We start from the raw sequence: 20,326 nt of genomic DNA on the forward strand, positions 1-20,326 counted from the left end.
CTGTATGCGGGCCTCTCACTGTTGTGGCCCCTCCCGTTGCGGAGCACAGGCTCCGGACACGCAGGCCCAGCGGCCATGGCTCACGGGCCCAGCCGCTCCGCGGCATATGGGATCCTCCCAGACCGGGGCACGAACCCGTATCCCCTGCATCGGCAGGCGGACTCTCAACCACTGCGCCACCAGGGAGGCCCAATGTTGAGAATCTTTTCATTTGCTATACATCCATATACATCCATCTGCTATACATTCTTTGTTGAAGTTTTCATAGGGTCAGTGTTTTTTCATCCTTGAATATTTGAAATAATTCACCAGTGAAATTATCTAGGCCTGGAGTTTCCTTTTGGGGAAGGTTTTTAGGAACAATATAAGGTTCTTTAATAGATAACAGAGATTTTCAGATTTTCTGCTTTTGCTTATGTCAATTTTGGCAAGTTGTATTTTCTAAGAAATTTGTTTCATCCAACTTGTCAAATTTATTGGCATGAAGTCGTTCATAGTATTCTCTTATAATGCTTTTAATGTCTGTAGGATTTGTGATGATAAGTGATACCCCTTTTCATTCCTGATGTTGGTGATTTGTATTCTTTCCTTTTCTTGCCAGGGGCTTGTTATTTTGTTGTTGTTGTTTTTTCAAAGAACCAGCTTTTTTTTTGTAGCTTTTCTTTTTTTTTTTTTTTTTTTTTTTTTTTTTTTTTACTGTGGCAAAATATACATAAAATAAAATTTACCACTTTAACCATTTTTAGGTGTACAATTCAGTTGTACTGAGTACATTCACATTGTTTTGTAACCATCACCGTTATTTATCTCCTGAATGATTTTTTTTCCCCCAACAGGGAAGTGCCTATTTATATATATTTTTGTAAATGGACATTTGGGATGTTTCCACCTTTTAGCTATTGTGAATAATGCTGCTATGAACATGAGTGTACAAATACAGTTCCAGTCCCTGCTTTCAGTTTTTTGGGGAATATACTCAGAAGTGGAATTATTGGATCATATAATAATTCTATTTTTTTGAGGAACTGCCTTATTGTCTTCCACAGTGGTTGTACCATTTTACATTCCCACCAGCAATGCATAAGGGTTTCCAGTTTCTCCATATCCATGTCAGCACTTATTTTCTGTTTTTGTTTTTTTAACAGCCATTCTAATGGATGTGAGTGGTGTTTCACTGTGGTTTTGATATGCATTCTTCTGATGATTTATGATGTTGAGCATATTTTTATGTGCTGTTGGCCGTTTGTATGTCTTTTTTGGAGAAATGTCTGTTCATGTCCCTATTCATGTCCTTCACTCATTTTTAAATTGGGTTTTTGATGTTGTTATTGAGTTCTAGGAGTTTTGTTCTTTTTTTTGGCCGCACTGCACGGCTTTTGGGATCTTAGTTCCCTGACTAGGGATCGAACCTGCGCCCTTGGCAGTGAAAGCTTGGAGTCCTAACCACTGGACCGCCAGGGAATTCCCTAGGAGTTCTTTTATATTCTGGATATCAATCCCTTATCAGACACATGAACTGATGTCAAGTATATTCAAAGAACCAGCTTTTAACTTAGTTAATTTTCTTTACTGTCTATCTATTTTCTATTTTGTTGATATCTGTTCTCTATTATTTTCTTCCTTTTGGTTTACTTTGCTCTTTTTCTAACTTCTTAAAGTAGAAGCTTTTGTCAGTGAATTTAGATTTTTTAAAATATAAGCACTTAAAGCTATAAGTTTGCCTTGAATCATTGCTTTAGTTGCATTCCACATATTTTGATATTTTGTATTTTCACTTTCATTCACTTCAAAATATTTTCTAATTTCCTCTGTGATTTTATCTTTGACCTATATGAATTATTTAGAAGTCTGCTGTTTCATTCCCAGATATTTGGGGTTTATCTTGATATCTTCTTGTTATTGATTTCTAACTTAAATCCGTTGGGGTATAAGAATATATACTCTGATGATTTCAATCCTTTTAAATTTATCGAGCCTTGCTTTATAGTCCAGCATATGAATTACCTTTGTGACTGTATTGTGTGCTATTTTTAATGTATTTTTGAATACGTATTCTATAGTTGTTGGATGCAGTGTTCTATGAATGTCAGGTTAAGTTGGTAGTGTTGTTCAGAACTTCTATGTCTTTATAGATTTTTGGTTTAATTGGTCTAACAATTACTGGGTAGATTTTTCTTAGGTGAGTTTAGAATGATGTTTTTAGACTAAGGCTGATTATTCCTTTTTACTGACACAAAATCTGTTATCTACCCAATACCCCTGTCAAGAACTGGGATGAACTGTCTGAGATTTTACTCTATTTGGAAGCTAACAAGTTAGCAAGTTTAGGTCTCAGATTTTATTAAAATAGATTTAGACCTAAGATTTTATTAAAATAAGGAGTTTATTGCTCCCTGCATAGCAGGAATCATATACTTTTTGTTCATAGACTTCCCTTATACTCCATGGGGACAATACCAAGGAGCCTTGGTGTATGCTCTGCATGCAGTAGATTTGGTTCATAGCTAAAGAACCCCAAGGTTAGGGAACCCCAGTTTTTTAAAATGGGTTACAAACAAACCTGTCCAACCTTTTGTCCCAGAGTGAGCCTTTATTAACCTGGACAGCAAACAGATCTGCCTTCTGGCTTGGAGGGAGACATGATCTCTGTCTTCCATGCTATATGAATATCCTTGTGTTGGAGGAACTGATCTTGGGGATATGACCACTGGTTGACCTGGACACTTGGAGGCTCCTCACCCCTCCTTTGTCTTTGGACTGTACACTCTGCCCACTGTTCCCACAATGGGAGCTGTTTTCAAGGACATAGCCTTGAGAGAGTAAGCTGTTGTTGAGACTATCTGGACTGTGTATGTGACTGAACCCAGTTAAGAACTCTGTATAAACTTTTAGGATTCTGGGCGACAGGTACAGAGATCTACTTGTCTTGCAGCCTCCCAAGACAAGCCTCGTTTGTAAGTTCTCTTGTTGTTAAACCTGCCATCTTCCCATCTAGAGTGGTCTGCCTCTTTTCTTTGGTCTCTCCTTGCCCTCTGTGTACGGGGGCCAGTTTCAGATTTCACCTGGGAAGCTCTTGAGGTTACAAACCAACACCTTGAAAATTTATTCTGGAAGAAAAGCTATCCATGCCTCTGCTCACACAGAGAGACCCATGGTGAAATGTCCTCCAATTGCCCTGTGAATCATGATGTTTTCTGGTCTGAGTGTTGGAAACAGGTACTATTCTTGGCCCTGTGAGAGCTCAAGACACTGTTTCTTTTGGTCCTCTTGGGTGGTTCTTTTCTTGGCCTTGGGTAGTTCCCCCACACACTTGGAGTGGTCAGTATTTAGGGGAATTTCTCCAGTGTGACTACCTGCAGATCTACAGAGTTCTCTCTGTACAGCTCTTTCCTCTCTGATACTCTCCTGGGTACTCTGTCTTGGCCTCCCCATATTCTCAGCTCTGTCTCCTCAACTCTGAATTTCTTCTAGACTCTGCCCAGATTCTTCCTGTGCCTTGGAAAATCTCCAGGCAGTTAGCTGGGGCAGTCAAAGGGCTTACCTATGATTTCTTTCACTCTCCTTTGTTGCCTGATGTCCAGTGTCTTGAAAGCTTTTGTCCCTATTACTCCATCTTGGTCGGAAGTGGAAGTCTCTGGCTGCTTTGAGCGTTTTCAGCAATTTAATTGTGATGTTCCTTAATGTAGTTTTCTCTTCCTACTCTTCCTCCTCCTCCTCCATTTGTTGATCTTCTTGGATCTGTGAATACTTAGTCTTCAACAAATTTAGAAATTTTTGGCTGTTATCTCCTCAAATATATTTTCTGTCCCCTTCATTTTGGGCACTTTTATTGCATTGTTTTAAAGTGCATTAACCTTTTCTTCTTCAGTGTCTAATCTGCTGTAATTCCAATGTAGTGTATTTTTCACTTGTGCATTGTAGTTTTTAATCTCTAGACACTCAGTTTGGTCTTTTCTTATAGTTTCCCTATCTCTTCTTAACAGGTTCATTTTTTCTTTACATTTTTGAACATATGAATATGGTTATAATGAGTGCCTTAATATCCCTTTCTACTTTTTTTTCCTAATCTTTAAAAATGGGCTGCACAAGCCCTGTGTGAACTCTGGGGGTTTCTCCCTCTGATCATTTTATCTGGTTCTTTCCCTGACCTTGGGTATTTCATCACATACATGTGCTGATCACTACTCAGCTGGAGACTTGACCTTCTGCAGCTCTCAAGAGCTCTCTGTCTGTGCAGCTCTCTCCTCTCTGGTATCTTGCCCTGCAAACTCTAGCTGCCTTGGCCTTTCCAGACCCCCAGCTCTATCTCCTTGACTCAGAGAGACTGCTGGACTCTGAATGGGTCTCTTTCCTGTACTGATACCTAGAAATTTTCTCAAGGCAGTAAGCTGGAGCAACTGGTTTTTCCTTTTTTAGGGACTACTGTTCTACACTGCTTGACATCCATCCAAGGCCTGAAAACAGTTTTTTAAAAATAATTTTTTAAAAGTAATTTCAGATTAAAAGTACTCCATCTTGTCCAGAAGCAAAACTTGGCTTTTAATTTTATAATTATTTTGGTTGTATTATTGAAAACCTTTGTTTTATATTCATTTTATAGAGTTAATTCTTTTCTTTTCTTTTTTATTTTTTTTTACAATTCAAGCTATATTTTATAAAATCAAAGGTATATTTATTTTAAAATTAAATTACTAGGGGGACTTCCCTGGTGGTTCAGTGGCTAAGACTCCATGCTCCCAATGCAGGGGGCCTGGGTTCAATCCCTGGTCAGGGAACTAGATCCCACATGCTGCAACTAAAGATCTCATATGCTGCAGTGAAGATCCTGCATGCTGCAACTAAGACCTGGCGCAGCCAAGTAAGTAAGTAAATAAATAAATAAATATGTAAAAAATTAAGTTACTAGAAAAATTTAAGATTAAATGTGATTTAAACTTAATTCTTTTTTTTTTTTTTTTTGGCCACACTGCGCAGCTTGCGGGATCTTAGTTCCCTGACCAGGGACTGAACCCGTGCCCTTGGCAGTGAAAGCATGGAGACCTAACCACTGGACTGCCAGGGAATTCCCTTAATTCTTTTTATAAATTAGAAATTCCACTTTCTTTTAGAAACATTATCAAATTTATCTTATAAAGTTTTAAGGATACATTTTCTACGTATTCAATATATTGTTTGGTTAGTTAATTTTCAGTGAGTTTATGAGATTTGTTTCATTCCACACTTAAGAAATAGCATTTCAAAGGTATATTCACACTTTCTAACTTTTTTTGTAGTATAAAGTTATTTTCCTGTAAGCATTAAGAATGTTGATTTTAATCCAAGAGTTGAAATATTCAAAGCATAGTAGGAACTTTATTATTTAGAAAATTGTTTTAATGTCAGTGACTTTTTAATGTACTTAAAAAAATTCTCTTACAGATCAGGGGGCTGATTTTGGATGGATCTTCACAGTTAATCCAAGAAGGTCTCAAAAGTGGCTTTCTTCATCCACTTTATGAAAAACGGGAGAAGTATAGTGAGCCCATTACTTTACCACTTGACACCTGCAGTTTGTCAGAATTATGTGAAATGGCAAAGCACTTGCCTTCTCTGAATGAAATGGAACTTCAGACGTTACAATTGATGGAAGATGATATATCTGTTACAGAGCAGGATTTATTTTCACGGATTGTTGAAAACAACTCTAACTTTACAAAAATGATTACTTTAATGGGACAGAAATACCTGCTGCCACCAAAAAGCAGTTTTCTTTTGTCTGACATTTCTTGTATGTACCCGCTTCTGAGCTGTAAGTAATTATTATGTTCATTATTAGAAAAAGATAATATTTTTGTGGCCTCAGAAGTCAAGAACAAGTCTGAATGTTGAATGAGCACCAGCATTTTGTGATAGGGTAAACACTTAATTTTCTCAGTATATTTTTTCTTTTAAATTCAATTTTAAAGTGCTGACTTCTGTCTTAAAAATTAAAAAAATTCTTATTACAAACAAAGGGTCAAAAACTTAACTAGCCCCCAAGAGAGTAAACATAGTTACTGTTCTGTACTTAGGAATTCAGGGTACAGTTGGGGTTGACCAAATAACTTTATTTAGCTTTTATTCATAGCAAAGTAGAAACACTTCATATACAAATGTTAATTCCCAAACCATTCCTAGCCTTTTAGGTTACATTTTAAGCTACTGTTCAAGTCTATTATCTAAAGTTTCTCAAAATATTTTCCTGTATAAAGTTAAAAATTTAGATATTTAAGTCCAGAGTCATATACACCTGAATTTGAATTTAGGTTCTGAAGCTTAACTATGAGTCTTTAGGCACTTCACAAAACTGAGCCTCAGTTTCCTAGTTTATAAAATGGATATGATAATACCTACTTCCAAGGGTAATTTTGGGGATTAGATGAGATAATCTGCATCATGAGCTTAGCTCAGTGATTTATGTGTTTCTAACAAATTATAACTTATAATATTCTAAGGGATGATGTAGATAAGAGGTATATTGATCAAATTGAATTTAATCTGCTGTTTAATGTTATTTGGACATTTTTTAGCAAAATTTTACATTATTAACATAACATAGCTTATTAATGAAAAGCTTCTTTTAATTACTTTCAAACCGTCTTATAAATGATTGGTTATTCATGTCACAGTGTCAAATTCTTCAGGGTAAATGACAAGATAACAAATTAATGAGAAAATCATTCTATATTTGAACATTTTTCCCCATTCTTTTTGATCTTTGTTACTCTAATAGTTTAAAAACCATCACTTCCTTATTTTAAATTGCATTCTTTTGATCACCTATGAGATTGTACATTTACAAAAATATACCTCTTTATAAAAGGAAAAGGGACAGCTCTTCCTCACAGTAAAATTCCAGTTAATAAATGTAGGTAGAATGATGTAACTAGAAAATTTCCATTTGGCACACATCATAGTATTTGGGTGTCAAAATAGTGGATGAAAAGATGAGATGCAGGTTATTTGCACAGTCTTAAAATATCTCCCTGCAAAATACTTATTAATTACAAAGGTAAAACTGGAGAAACTTGGCTGACAGCATTTTAACCAAATGATCAAAGGTAGTATCACGAATAATGAGACATTTTGACACTGTGTTTCCTGATAATGTTGCTCTGATAAGGGCATGGTGGTACTCTTGCCAAAAATAAAGAGCCTAAATTTAATCATGAGGAAATACCAAACCCAAACTTGAGGGACATACTATAAAATGACTAGCCAGTAGTCTTCAAAAGTATCAAGGTCATAAAAGACAAAGAAAGACTGAGGAACTTTCCCAGATTGGAGGAAATTTAGGAGACATGGCAACTGAATGCAATGTGTGATTCTGGTCCAGAGAAAAGGGCACTAGTAGACAATAGGGGACATTTTGTTGTGGTCAATATATCAGTTAAAAGACAAGTTTTATTTCATGTAAAAAGTTGAAAAACAAAAGCAAATAAACCACACCTACCCTATCTAGGCTTGGAAGGACCATGTTAATATGGCTACCAAGACTTATAGGACATTTATAAATCATTGATGTCTAGCTAAGGGAGCTGTAGTTATTTTTAGGAAGTCTCTGAAATTATGTTAAAATCCCAGAGGTACTAAATTATAAGGAGAATCTCTTAATTTTTTTAGATAAATTATTTGAATAAATGCCACATATCCTTTTCTTGCATTCCAGTATATTTGTGTCTGTAGTAAATGCACTTCATTGTTGAAGAACATGTTTAGTTTTTTTTTTTTTTTTGGCCATGTGGCACGTGGGATCTTAGTTCCCCAGCTAGGGATGGAACCCATGCCCCCTGCAGTGGAAGTGCAGAGTCCCAACCACTGTACCGCCAGGAAGTCTCAGAATATGTTTAGTTTTTAAAGTGATACATATAGAAGATATTTTCTGAAATTGTCTCTTTGTTTTCAGGTAAGAAAACATATGATGTAATTGTGATAGATCCACCATGGCAGAACAAATCAGTTAAAAGAAGTAACAGGTAAGTATAAATAATTTATCTATTAGATATGCTTTCTCAAAGCTATTGTCCTTTGTACATTCTAGTTATATATGCTAAAAGCATTACTTTATGATAATAGATTGTCTGAAACTACTAAAACACTTTCGTTTTAAGATTTTAATTCCCTTAAGTAGGTAATTCTCTTGAACTAGAACTATATGTAGGTGTAGGTTAAGAATGTTAAAAGTAATATATTTATTAATGATTAAGTTTACTGACTGTCCAGTTCAGGGATGTTTCTATCACACCAAAAGGCAACATTTTTGCCTTCTTTGATATCAAATTCTAAAGTTTAGAAATATGTGCCAAAATATAGTATTCCTTAATACTGTTATGAATGAATTGGTCTACTTCATTCTGAAATTTGTTTTTATTTATGCCACCATTTAGTTTATGTAACCTTTTAGAGTGATAAGTTCACTTAGTTAGTAAGATGACATTTCCTTTTAATAGCTTTTTAAAAAATTAAATTTTTCCCTCTAGTTCTAGTGAATGTCTTCAGTTGTATTTCCTCTCACTCTTCGATTTTCTAGACTGAACAGTTCCTACTACCTTGACTTAAACTTCATATGAAATTTCTTCTCCACAATTATCTTGTTTTCTTATGCTTTTTGTTTATGAGCTGTACCAGTAATTGGACTTTTTTCTCTTAAAGTTTCAAGGATCATACAAAGAATTCCTGTAGCTATTCTCTATATGTGTGTATTTGTGCATGTGTGTAGATATCTATGTATATATAATTTTTTTCTGAACTGTTTGAGAATAAATTATTTAGGAAGAAGTAAGTTACTCTGGAATATTTTATTCTGTATTTCTTGAAAACAAAGATATTAATTTTTTTTATATAATCATAATGTAATTATCAAAATAGGTAATTAATTTTCCTTTTTAATTTTCTATTTTTCCTTTATTAGTCAGAATCGTATAGGGAGATACTGTGATATATGTAAATATCTTGTTACCAGTTTTAGCATCTGTGGTAGGTAGAATACTGTTGTCCCCCCTCCCCCCACACCCACCTCCATGTCCTTGTCCTAATCCCTGGAATTTGTGAATATGTTAGGTTACATGGAAAAGGGGAATTAAAATTCCAAATGGAATTAAGGCTGCTAAGAAAAGGAGATTACTATGCATTATCTGGATAGGCCAGTCCTTAGCTTAGCTGTAGACAGGAGACCTAACTGAGAGTATTTCTCCCTTTTTTCTTTTCTGTTATTTTTTCTTCTCTTCTTTTCTTTCTCCCTTCTCCACCCTTCCCCCGCCCAAGTCTTCTCTCCTCTTTTTTCCTTTAAAAGTATATAGTATATAGAAAAACTAACCAAAAAAAAAGAAAAATAAGAAAAGAAAGTAAAAGTGTATAGTATAAGCATATTTATAGGCTGATGGTAAGGAACTACTAGAGAGGTTGAAAATGCAGGAGGAGAGTAATTAGCATCACTAATAGACTAGAAGATGGGAATAAGAGAACACAGCTGGAGGGATAAGCTTTAAATATATGAAGCCATGCCATCCTTTAAGAGGAAATGTATAGCAATGGGTAAGTGAAAGCGTATAACCAGGTGGGAGAGGGTTAGGTAGTTGAAGCAGTCCGATGGCTTTTTTTTTTTTAATTGATATATGCGTTAACTTCATCTGCAAAGAGTGAGTTTGGGCGAGACTTGAAAAGAGATGAAGGTTTGTAGTAGTTGACCGAGGATAAGTAAAAGAATTGATGAGTAGTTTTGTGAACCTGAGAATGGACTTAATTTAGCAGTTTAGCATTTTTCTCCACCTGATTTTGTCCTTATGAAGAAGTTGAATTGAATTGTGTTGAAATTGAATTGAATTTAAGATTGGAGGTTTGCAGGAGTTATGGGGTGAAGGAGTAAAGGGGAGATTGGAGTTAGGGGTGCTAGTGAGAAGGCAGTGAAGTGATTGGTTGTTGGTAGTATGTGAGGAAGAGGAGAAAGTGTGGGCAGGAAGAAACCAATAGACTCAGTAAAGTAGAGGAATGGGGCACTGACTGAATGCTTTGATAAAGTCAAAGAATTAGTGACGGAGAAGAGGTAATGGCCAATCATCAGAAAATCTAGAATCAATAAATGCTGGAGAGGGTGTGGAGAAAAGGGAACCCTCCTGCACTGTTGGTGGGACTGTAAATTGATACAGCCACTATGGAGAACAGTATGGAGGTTCCTTAAAAAACTAAAAATAGAACTTCCATATGACCCAGCAATCTCACTACTGGGCATATACCCTGAGAAAACCCTAATTCAAAAAGATACATGTACCACAGTGTTCATTGCAGCACTATTTACTATTGCCAGGACATGGAAGCAACTGAAATGTCCATCGACAGATGAATGGACAAAGAAGATGTGGTACATATATACAATGGAATATTACTCAGCCATAAAAAGGAACAAAATTGAGCTATTTGTAATGAGGTGGATGGACCTAGAGTCTGTCATACAGAGTGAAGTAAGTCAGAAAGAGAAAAACAAATACCGTATGCTAATGCATGTATTTGGAATCTAGAAAAACGGTACTGATGAACCTAGTGGCAGGGCAGGAATAAAGACGCAGCATAGAGAACGGACTTGACGACACGGTGAGGGGAAGGGGAAGCTGGGACGAAGTGAGAGCGTAGCATTGACATACACATACACTGCCAAATGTAAAATAGATAGCTAGTGGGAAGCAGCCGCATAGCACAGGGAGATCAGCTCAGTGCTTTGTGACGACCTAGATGGGTGGGATAAGGAGGGTGGGAGGGAGACACAAGAGGGAGGGGATATGGGGATATATGTATACATATAGCTGATTCACTTTGTTGTACAGCAGAAACTGACACAACATTGTAAAGCAATTATACTCCAATAAAGATGTTAAAAAAAAAAAGTAATGGCTAGAGATCAGTGTATATGGTTTCAGAAATGGAGCAAGTTTGAGTGATGTCAAGGTCCAGGTTTTGGCCACTCGAATGGATTATTGAAGTGGGGTGAATGCAGTTGTGTTTATTTAGGGGAAGAATAGGTGAGTGTGTACATTATTTAGCTTGTGCTTTGAAATTGCCCAGGATACTGGCAAGATTTATGTTGGTGAGGTAGAAGGATCTCAGAACTTAAATCCTCATTGAACATGGAGAGTGGGGATGTGTAATAGGTTCGATAAGGAACATTGGAGGCTAGATAGCGTACTTCTCAAAGAGAAGGGGATTTTACACAGAGGTAGATGACTGATAGCCTGGAACTGGCAATAGGGGAGCTAGGAGAATACTGACCTCTCCTGTCTCTGTTGTGTGTGTTGGGTGCTGGAGAAAGGGCCGCGTTGGTTTGATGGGGTATTGTAGAGCAAGTAGTGTTTTAGCAAGAGAAACTAGACTTCATACTACTAACGACCAGGAGGTGCAAGACTGTAGAATTTTTTTTTTGTAATGAAAGCATGAGAGTTTCAGAGAGCCCAGTAGAACTGATTGGGAAGGATGAAAGAAACAAGATGATAGATTGAAGATGTTGGTGGGATATTGAGACAGTAGTTTCAAGACTGTTAATGGGGTCCCTTTGTAATGTACAGATGATCAAACCATAATATTTGCTTAATTTTGAATGTTAGAAAAGCATATAGAAAATATTATTAAAATTACTGAAATGTAATACATTTAGAAATGATAAAGAAATATGGCTTCATCATTTTAAATTAGTAAAAACTAAAAATATTGTTTCCGACTTGCATGTAATAATGTGTCCACTGGGTGTCAGTGTGGCTTCATATTTAGTTGCACAAATAAATATAGGAGCTTTGTGTTTGTGGAGTCAATGTTATAATAACAGGTCTTCTCCCTGCTTATTTTTCTTTTTTGCAGCAAATTTTGCTAATATTTTTTTCTGTTTATTTTTAGATATAGTTATTTATCACCACTTCAAATAAAGCAGATACCTATCCCTAAGCTGGCTGCTCCAAACTGTCTTGTTGTTACTTGGGTGACGAATAGACAGAAGCACCTACGTTTTGTTAAGGAAGAGCTTTACCCTTCTTGGTCTGTGGAGATAGTTGCTGAATGGCACTGGGTAAAAGTAAGTTTAGAAGTTACGTATTTGTTAACTTTATTTGTTAATAAGGTGTGACATACAAGTCACATAAAGGTAGCATCTACTTTTTAATGCTTAACATGACACTGCTCTACTCCTTCAACATGGTCTAATGAAAATGTTTACTTTGCTGCTAAATACCTTTGTCTTCTTATTCTCAAGACTTTTTACCTATTTGTTCTGTATATTTTTGTAGTAGAATCCCAAACTGCTGGCCTTCAGAAATCACTCAGAGATATCAGGGTGACATTTTAAAAAGCTCTGATGTCTGTAGTTTAAGAAACAACAAACAAAAACTTTGGGGGATTTGTCCATCACTAAACATAGAAATTGTCTTACTCTTCATCTTCTTCCTCTTTACTCATCCAAAATTTCAGCTGCCCTTTGTGACTTGTGTCCTTCTTTCTTTTTTCTTCTCCTTCCTCCCTCCCTCCCTTCCTTCCTTCCTTCTTTCTTTTTTTCTTATGTTTCTGGGGATGAGAGGGAGATAACAAAGAAACCTACCATGGAAGAGTTGGGAAAATGCTAGAAGCAAGGACCTTTTATACTTTAAATCTTAACTTGGTTCCTCAGTGCCTGTTTTTGAAAGAAATGATTCTAACTCTTGGATTGGTTGAATGATCTTTAATATCTTTGCTTGGTATAAAAATACCAAAAGATACAAAAATATAAGGCATCAGTTCAGAGTTCATTGGACATCCTTTTAAAGATACATTGTCTACCAGGTGAATTCCACAAAAGCCCTCCTAAATTTAAAAAGGTAAACCAGGTTATTATGGGTTGAATGTTTAACATTTATATAATATTTATATAACTGTATATTCATTTTAGACACAGGTTCTATTTTTATGTGCTTTGTGTACTTTGTAGTGTACTGGAATATCTTCTAAAAGCTGTGTACATTATTTATTTGCACCTATTTTGTGAGACTTGACAAACAAACACTTACAGTTGTGTCTTTGCTTTTACAGTGGTGCTTTGGGCTTAGCTTTGGTTGATTTGCTGTAGGACCATAACAGGAATATAAAACTCCATTCCACTCTGTCTATTATGGCAGTTCTTTTATAATCAGAGACTGAGGCCAAAGTCACGAAAAGGTTACCTTCTGAAATCAAAACCAGTAAAATGTTAATACATGAAAACTAAGACTGTTCATTTCTGGTAGTAATCAGTTCTATGAGATGGTATGATATGACTATAGCTTAAAACAAAAATATGTTTTATGAAACACTTATTAGGTAATTGAACATATTGTTATATCAGAAGGAGTAGTCTGCATTGAGTATAAAGGATATCCAAAGAATAAGAATTTGCCAGTGTTTATACAGTGCTGTGTGGAATAGATGCTGTTTCTCGTGGGCCCTAGAGGTGATAAAAGGACTTTCCTGATTTGGTTTTTTAGATACCTCGATATAGGGTAAAGGGTTCCACAGAGAATAGATATGAATATTCTGATAGTGAAAATATTTTCTTCCATGCTTAATTAATGAATTGATATTGTTATTATAAATTGTGTTTTGAGTTTGATTAGCTAAAGTGAGTCTTTGGGAGTCTGATCACTCCAGGATGAAATGATAAGATTGAATTTCTGCATTTATAATGCCAAGAAATTGACCATGTATTGTCTATCTCATCAATCCCTGAGCTTCTTTCATTATTAGTTTTAGCTCTGACAGTATTTAATGCCATTGTTTCCTATAAGTAAAGGAAAATACTTTATTGTAATCGACTTAGTCACATTGCCAGTAATAGGTAAATGTTATTTGAACAAATAAATGAATTAATGATGGCATGGTTTCCAATAATAAATTTTAATGAAAAATAGAGGTTTTTGTGTGCAAGATGATAAAATGATACTTAAAATTTTTTAGTCCTTCATAGCTGCCTTGTCCATTATGGTAGTCACTAACAGTGTGTAGCTCTTCAGCACTTGAAATGTGGCTAGTCCAAATTGAGATGTGGTGCTAAATGTAAAATATAAGTGTTTTGGATTTAAAAGACTTAGTATGAAAGAATATAACATACCTCAATAATTTTTTGAATTGATTACATATTGAAATGGTAATATTTTAGATGTGTTAGGTTAAATTAAAAATAATTAAAAATAATTTAAAACTTAAAATACAATTAAAATTAATTTTGCCTCATTCTTTTTGATTTTTAAATGTTGGTACTAGAAAATCTAAATTACATGTGTGGCTTAAATTTGTGGCCCACATTATATTTTTATTGGACTGTGGTACTTCTTTTTCTTTGGTGGAAATTGTATAGTGGTAGGAAAAAAAAAACCAATCATTTTCCTGGATATTTACAGATGTATGGGTTGTTTTTGTTTTTGACTCCTTTTTGTCAGATCACCAGTTCAGGAGAGTTTGTGTTCCCATTAGATTCTCCACACAAAAAGCCTTACGAAGGTCTTATACTGGGAAGAGTTCGAGAAAAAGCTGCTTTACCATTAAGGTAGGAAAGGTGATTTTTCAAAATTGTATAAATGTATTGATTTTAAGGCTTTTAAAAGTTATTAATACAGTGATCATTAGTTTTTGTTAATTTTTACATTTTTGAAAATCTGAAAATGGCCGAGATGAGAAAAGTGTGAATGGTATGGCACATGAAATTTTATATTATCTTTTGCTTTATCTAATGTGTAAGAGTCATTATTGTAGAAAGGAAACTATCTGAAATTTCTTAATACTTAGGTTGTTGATTTCCATTATTTCTATTCTTAAATTTATTATAAATTCAGATACTATTGGAAAGGTGAAAAAAAATCAAAGCAACTGTGGCTTATATGTAAAAAATTGTCCTCTAAAATATAATTTACGTTTCTGTTCTGTTTTAATAGGAATGCAGATGTAAAAGAGCTCCCCATTCCAGATCACAAGTTAATTGTCAGTGTGCCCTGTACGCTTCACTCACATAAGCCACCTCTTGCTGGTATGTTTTTATAAAATAGTTATGCCTTCTGTGAAATTGACAAAAGGGTTGAATGTATTGATAGTATTTGAATAGTCTAGAAATTTGGAAATTAAATCAGGTATATGTTATTTTAATTAATATTTTAAAATCATATAGCAGAATTTATGGAATAGAGAATAGATTTTTTTTTGCTACAGAAAGTTTTATTGTTTCCAATTGGTCTGTAGCTTGGGAGAGGGCTTCAGGTGGTTACATAGCTGCCTAGTGGCAGCAGGGAGAGGCTCAGGCAGAGGCCCTGAGACCAGGAGGTGGAATCGGGCCCTCAAGGGCTGCTGGGCTCGAAGGCTACTGGTCCTAAGTACTCGCCCAACCTTGGCTGGGGGCCGGCCAGCCTGCGGAGGTTGGTCAGGTGGTCACCCATCTTCTTGAGTCTCACCTCCTCATCCAGGAGGTGGCTCCCCAGGAAGGCACAGAGATGGTCTGTGTGGGCAGAACCCAGGGCATGCAAACCCAAAAAGGCCTGGTTCAGGTTCTTCTCCAGGCCCATGGTAGCTTCTGTGGCGTCCAGGGCTTTGCCCCACTCATCTTGGGGCAGCTTTGGTGTGTCCTGGAATAGGGTGCTGCTGCCATGCTGGTTTTGCATCTTGGAGAGGTGCTGGGCCAACCTGCTGAAGGAGGCAGGGCCCTGGCCCTCCAGAGCCGCATTGTGGCGCTCGGAGCAGAAGCCCAGAGAGAGGTAGGTGTAGCAGGCCAGAGGATGCAGGTCCACCAGGCGGGTGACCGCACCCTCCACTTGGGTGGAATAATTTGCACGAATCTGGGAGGTCATTGTGGGTGGCACTAAGGAGCTGACCGCAAAAGCGGTGTTGCCTGGTCCCAGAAGTCGCAACTGGAAAGGAGTCTGGAGGGTGGTTGGTGGTTGGAAAAAGGGTCTGTTATATTAAAACGCTGTTGAAGTGGAGACGGAGCCGCGTGACCACCCAGCGCACCCGTGCAGATTAGTCTTACATTACCTCAACCTTCCTCATTGCCATTTTTTAGGTTCCCCTTACTAACCGGGTTGTTATCCCATCACTGCCCTCAGCAGAATGAAGACTGATGGTGCATGTCAGGACTAGTTCTGCTAGGTTGTACTGTCAGGGTTCTATCCCTTGCTGGCTCTAAAGCCAAGAGTGCAGAAAGCAGTCAGAGAGATGGTTAGAATTCCCTTGATAGTTGGTAGACACTCTCAGTTTTATGTTGAGGTGGTGTTGCTTTACTGAACCATTGGAAAGGTAATTGCTGCAGCCTGCAATTCTTACTAGTCTTAATGCTTTAGTAGTCCGTCATTTAATGAAAATAAGCAGCAAGGAATAGTGGAAAGCTTTAGCTTTTCAGATTGACTAACACGAGTTTGAATCCTGGTTCTGCTACTTGAGCAAGTTACTCTAATAATTTTCCACCTCAAAGTCGACATTTGAAGGGGGAATAATGATATTTAATCTTTCAGAGTTGTGAGGATTGGTTATATTTGAAATTCTGTAGCATATAGTAGAAGATCAGTAATTGCTAAATTTTTCAAGTGAAAGAATAAAAAAATAGGAATGTAATAGGAATAGGAATATGCGAGATACTGACTTTGACATTCAAAGTTTACTATTAAAATTTTTTCTTTAGAAATATATATTTTATTAATTTGGTGGTCCTGGCTTAAATAAACCAAAACTTTCAAGCTGCCACTCAGGAAGACTATAGGCTATCAGCTTATCACCTGATTTTGCAGAATGTGGGATAGTTCATGAGCTAGGATACATAGGAAGGTGAATTCAAATTCCCAAGAGAATGCTTGTTGGTAGCATTTAAGATTTCTATTATCTTAAATTGCTTATACAGAGAGTCTTTAGTGTTAATTCATTTGAGAAATGTTCAGATGTCTACCTGTTGATCCATTCTTTGACTTAGGGGGATTCTCAGTGAATAATTGCCTGTAAACTTTGGACTGTTATAGATTCTTTAATGCATTAAACATTTGACTTAAATGAAAAGTGAAGCTGTACTGTTCTTTGAGAAAAAAATTATGTTTGCCACCAGTTATACTCATTGGAAGAAATCTAATTTGTATTCTTCTCATTTGAATTTTCTTTATCATTTGGTGAGTACCAAAGCTTAATTTAGGGTTTGTCTTAGGGCTTATTTTTTTACTTTTAAGAATCCAAGCGCCAGACTCAAAAAACCTTTCATTCCCAAATGATAGTTAAACTATTTCTTAATTCATTTTACATGGATTATGTTTAAAGAGTAGTCTTAAGATATAAGGCTTTATAAAATAGTGATTAAAATTAGTCTTCTATTAATACTAATAAAAATTAGTACATATTACGGCCTGTAGTTATGAAGTGCAGTTCTGCTGTATTCCCAGTAGAGGGCAGCACAAACACATTTTTAGCATTGAGAATATTTAAAAAGAAAAGTTAGATTTTGGGGAGGAAAAATCTTGTGTGACTCAATATATGTTATTCTTATGTTTTGGTTAAGTACTGGTAGACAAGAAGTATGTATAATCCTTTATTTTTGAGTTCATGTTACTGGATAGCAAGTGCCTGTATTTTGGATACAGAGCCACACAAAGCCATCAGAAAGCAACTTGCAGATTTCTGCAGTATATTTTACTCTGAAGTGAGAGAGTGGCATGGACATATATACACTACCAAATGTAAAATAGATAGCTAGTGGGAAGCAGCTGCATAGCACAGACAGATCAGCTCAGTGCTTTGTGTCCACCTAGAGGGGTGGGATAGGGAGGGTGGGAGGGAGGTGCAAGAAGGAGGGGATATGGGGATATATGTATACATGTAGCTGATTCACTTTGTGATACAGTAGAAACTAACACAACATTGTAAAGCAATTATACTCCAATAAAGATGTTAAAAAATAAGTAAATAAAATAAATAAAATAGTATTTTACTCTGAATCATAAACCTAGGATTTGGGTAATACATGTTCTCTATATAATGCTTAGAACTTTTACATGTAAATGTTCTTAAACTGCTTTATGCCAATTCACAAAATGAAATGTTCCCTCTTTTGCTTCTAGAAACACCAAGTTTTTTTTTCTTTTAACGAGTTTTAATTTGTTATTTCTACTGCAAAATGTAAAAAACACCAAATTGGAAGCATATTCTGTTTAAAAATGAGACATTTACTCTTTTTAAGTTTTGAAATTTCTTCCTATAGACTGAAACATAAACCAACAATAGCTATGGCTTACAACCTAACATAAATGTATAATATTTTAAGTTTAAAGATTTAAGGTAGGAAAATCAGGAAATAAAAGTATTTGAATGAAAATTTTGTTTTTCATATTGTACCTTAGAGGAATTTCTACTCCTTTTTACTACTTTACTCGCAACAATTTGTATCTGAACAGTTAAATATAGTTTGATGAGATTCTATGCACTGACATTTGAGCCGCTTTTCCCCCAGCCATGCCCTTTGCTCCCAAGCAGAAGGGGAATGATGGGCTATGTATGAATTACTTCCTTTCCATTGGTTACAAGTATGTTTTACTAATGCCAGATGTTATGTAATTATTTATATATATGTCATACTCATATTTAAATTTATACATTTGAATTTGCTTTTTTAAAATTGAGATAATTGACATATAACATTGTATTAGTTTCAGGTGTACGACATAATGATTCAAGATATATATACATATTCACTGATCACAGTAAGCTTATACATAGCTACAAAATTTTTTTCCTGTGATGAGAACTTTTAAGATCTTGCATTTTCTTTTAAATTGATATTTAAAATTAGTAAGAATAAAATATTTCCATTAATTTGCCTCTTTCTTTTGCTTTGTTTTGAAATTAAACATATGTGGTTAACATTACAAAAACATTACTCCTTGATTTTCTCTGTTTCTCAACTAGAAAGGAAAAAGGCCATGCAGAAATGTGTTCCATTGATAAAGTAGAAGGTGATAAATGGGTTTAGGTTTTATGTATTTTTCCACTCCAAGTACCTGGCCATCTTTTTCTATTAGCTTCTGAACTCTTAGAAGACATGGATATCTATTTCTTTTGTTAAGTCCCATAGCACTTATAATGGGTGCTCAGAAATAGTAAACATTAAAAAAACTGTATTTATTTTTTTATTTATCTAGGCTGTGCCAGGTCTTAGTTGTGGCATGCAGGCTTCTTAATTGCAGCATGTATGCAGGATCTAGTTCCCCGACCAGGGATCAAACCTGGGCTCCCTGCATTGGGAGCACAGAGTCTTACCCACTGGACCACCAGGGAACTTCCTCAGAAATAGTAAACATTATTGACTGGCTGATTCCAGTTTAGACTCCAGTTTAAAATTCCAAAATAGAGTTGCTAACATCTTTGTACCAAAGAACTGAACAAGCAGAAACAAGAAAACAAAACCTTGCCTTCAGTATAACCTTAGACCACATTAAAAGTGAATTGAGGCCAGTAAGGCATTGAATTCATGGGGCAAAAATGGAAAAGTGATATAAAAGTTTATTGTTCTAAGACTCTGGGGAAATTTTTCTCACTCACGTTTAATAGCATTTAATTATATACTTATGAAAGGACTAGAAGTCTCATGTAAGCATCACCTAGAAGCTATCAAAGCCCAGATTTGAGTTTGGTGAGTTATAGACAATGAATACTTTAAATTCTTCAATTTTTGATAATCAGGACCAGTGCTTTCAGACAAATGAACAATTATTTTGCTGTGAGAGCATCTGAAGAACATGAAATATACATTTTAAAATATATTATCTTTTTTTTTTACATCTTTATTGGAGATATATTATCTTTTACATCTAACCTATGTCAAGTATTTCTAAGGAACACTTATCATTGCTAAAGGGAATTTGATGGGTTTCTTCCAAGCTCAATCTTATATAGCAATTAAGAACTATATTTTGCCAGTTCCAGTGACTTTTCATCCCTGAATCGTTATTTTCATACTCAGTTCCTTTTGTAGAATATACATATATCAAAAAAATATAGCTAACCAGCAACGTGATCAAGGTTAAATTGATTTAACTATTTGTCATTCAAATGAGCATGTACTTTAAAAAAAAGCTTCTACGGTATTCTCTTTTTTTCTGTTAGTGTAGATCACAGCTATTTAGCCAAGGTATAGATGAGATGCCATTTTCCTAACAAAATATAATTTTCAGTAGTTATGAATACATAGAATAAGGAATACTTAACTGTGGAAATAATATGGTGAAATTTTAGGTAAAGAAAGATCTGTAATTTTGTTCTCAGTACTACCAAGTTATAGCTGAGGAGGTAGAGTTATTTGTTAGATATATGT

General features: G+C 35.5%; 1 protein-coding gene across 2 annotated transcripts in view; it reads left to right on the forward strand.

Moving 5' to 3' along the window:
• The window catches only part of METTL4 (methyltransferase 4, N6-adenosine), a 32,454-nt gene that overhangs the window by 6,214 nt on the left and 5,914 nt on the right, over window positions 1–20,326 (forward strand). For both annotated transcript variants that reach the window (XM_082640132.1, XM_082640133.1), the window contains exons 4-8: window positions 5,419–5,788; window positions 7,925–7,994; window positions 11,896–12,070; window positions 14,439–14,545; window positions 14,931–15,022. In XM_082640132.1, coding sequence (XP_082496258.1) covers window positions 5,419–5,788; window positions 7,925–7,994; window positions 11,896–12,070; window positions 14,439–14,545; window positions 14,931–15,022 — 814 coding nt within the window. The remainder of the gene's footprint in view (window positions 1–5,418; window positions 5,789–7,924; window positions 7,995–11,895; window positions 12,071–14,438; window positions 14,546–14,930; window positions 15,023–20,326) is intronic.

The sequence above is a fragment of the Mesoplodon mirus genome (genome assembly GCF_964341445.2).
Source record: "Mesoplodon mirus genome assembly, chromosome: 13".
In the NCBI taxonomy this organism is placed as follows: domain Eukaryota; kingdom Metazoa; phylum Chordata; class Mammalia; order Artiodactyla; family Ziphiidae; genus Mesoplodon; species Mesoplodon mirus.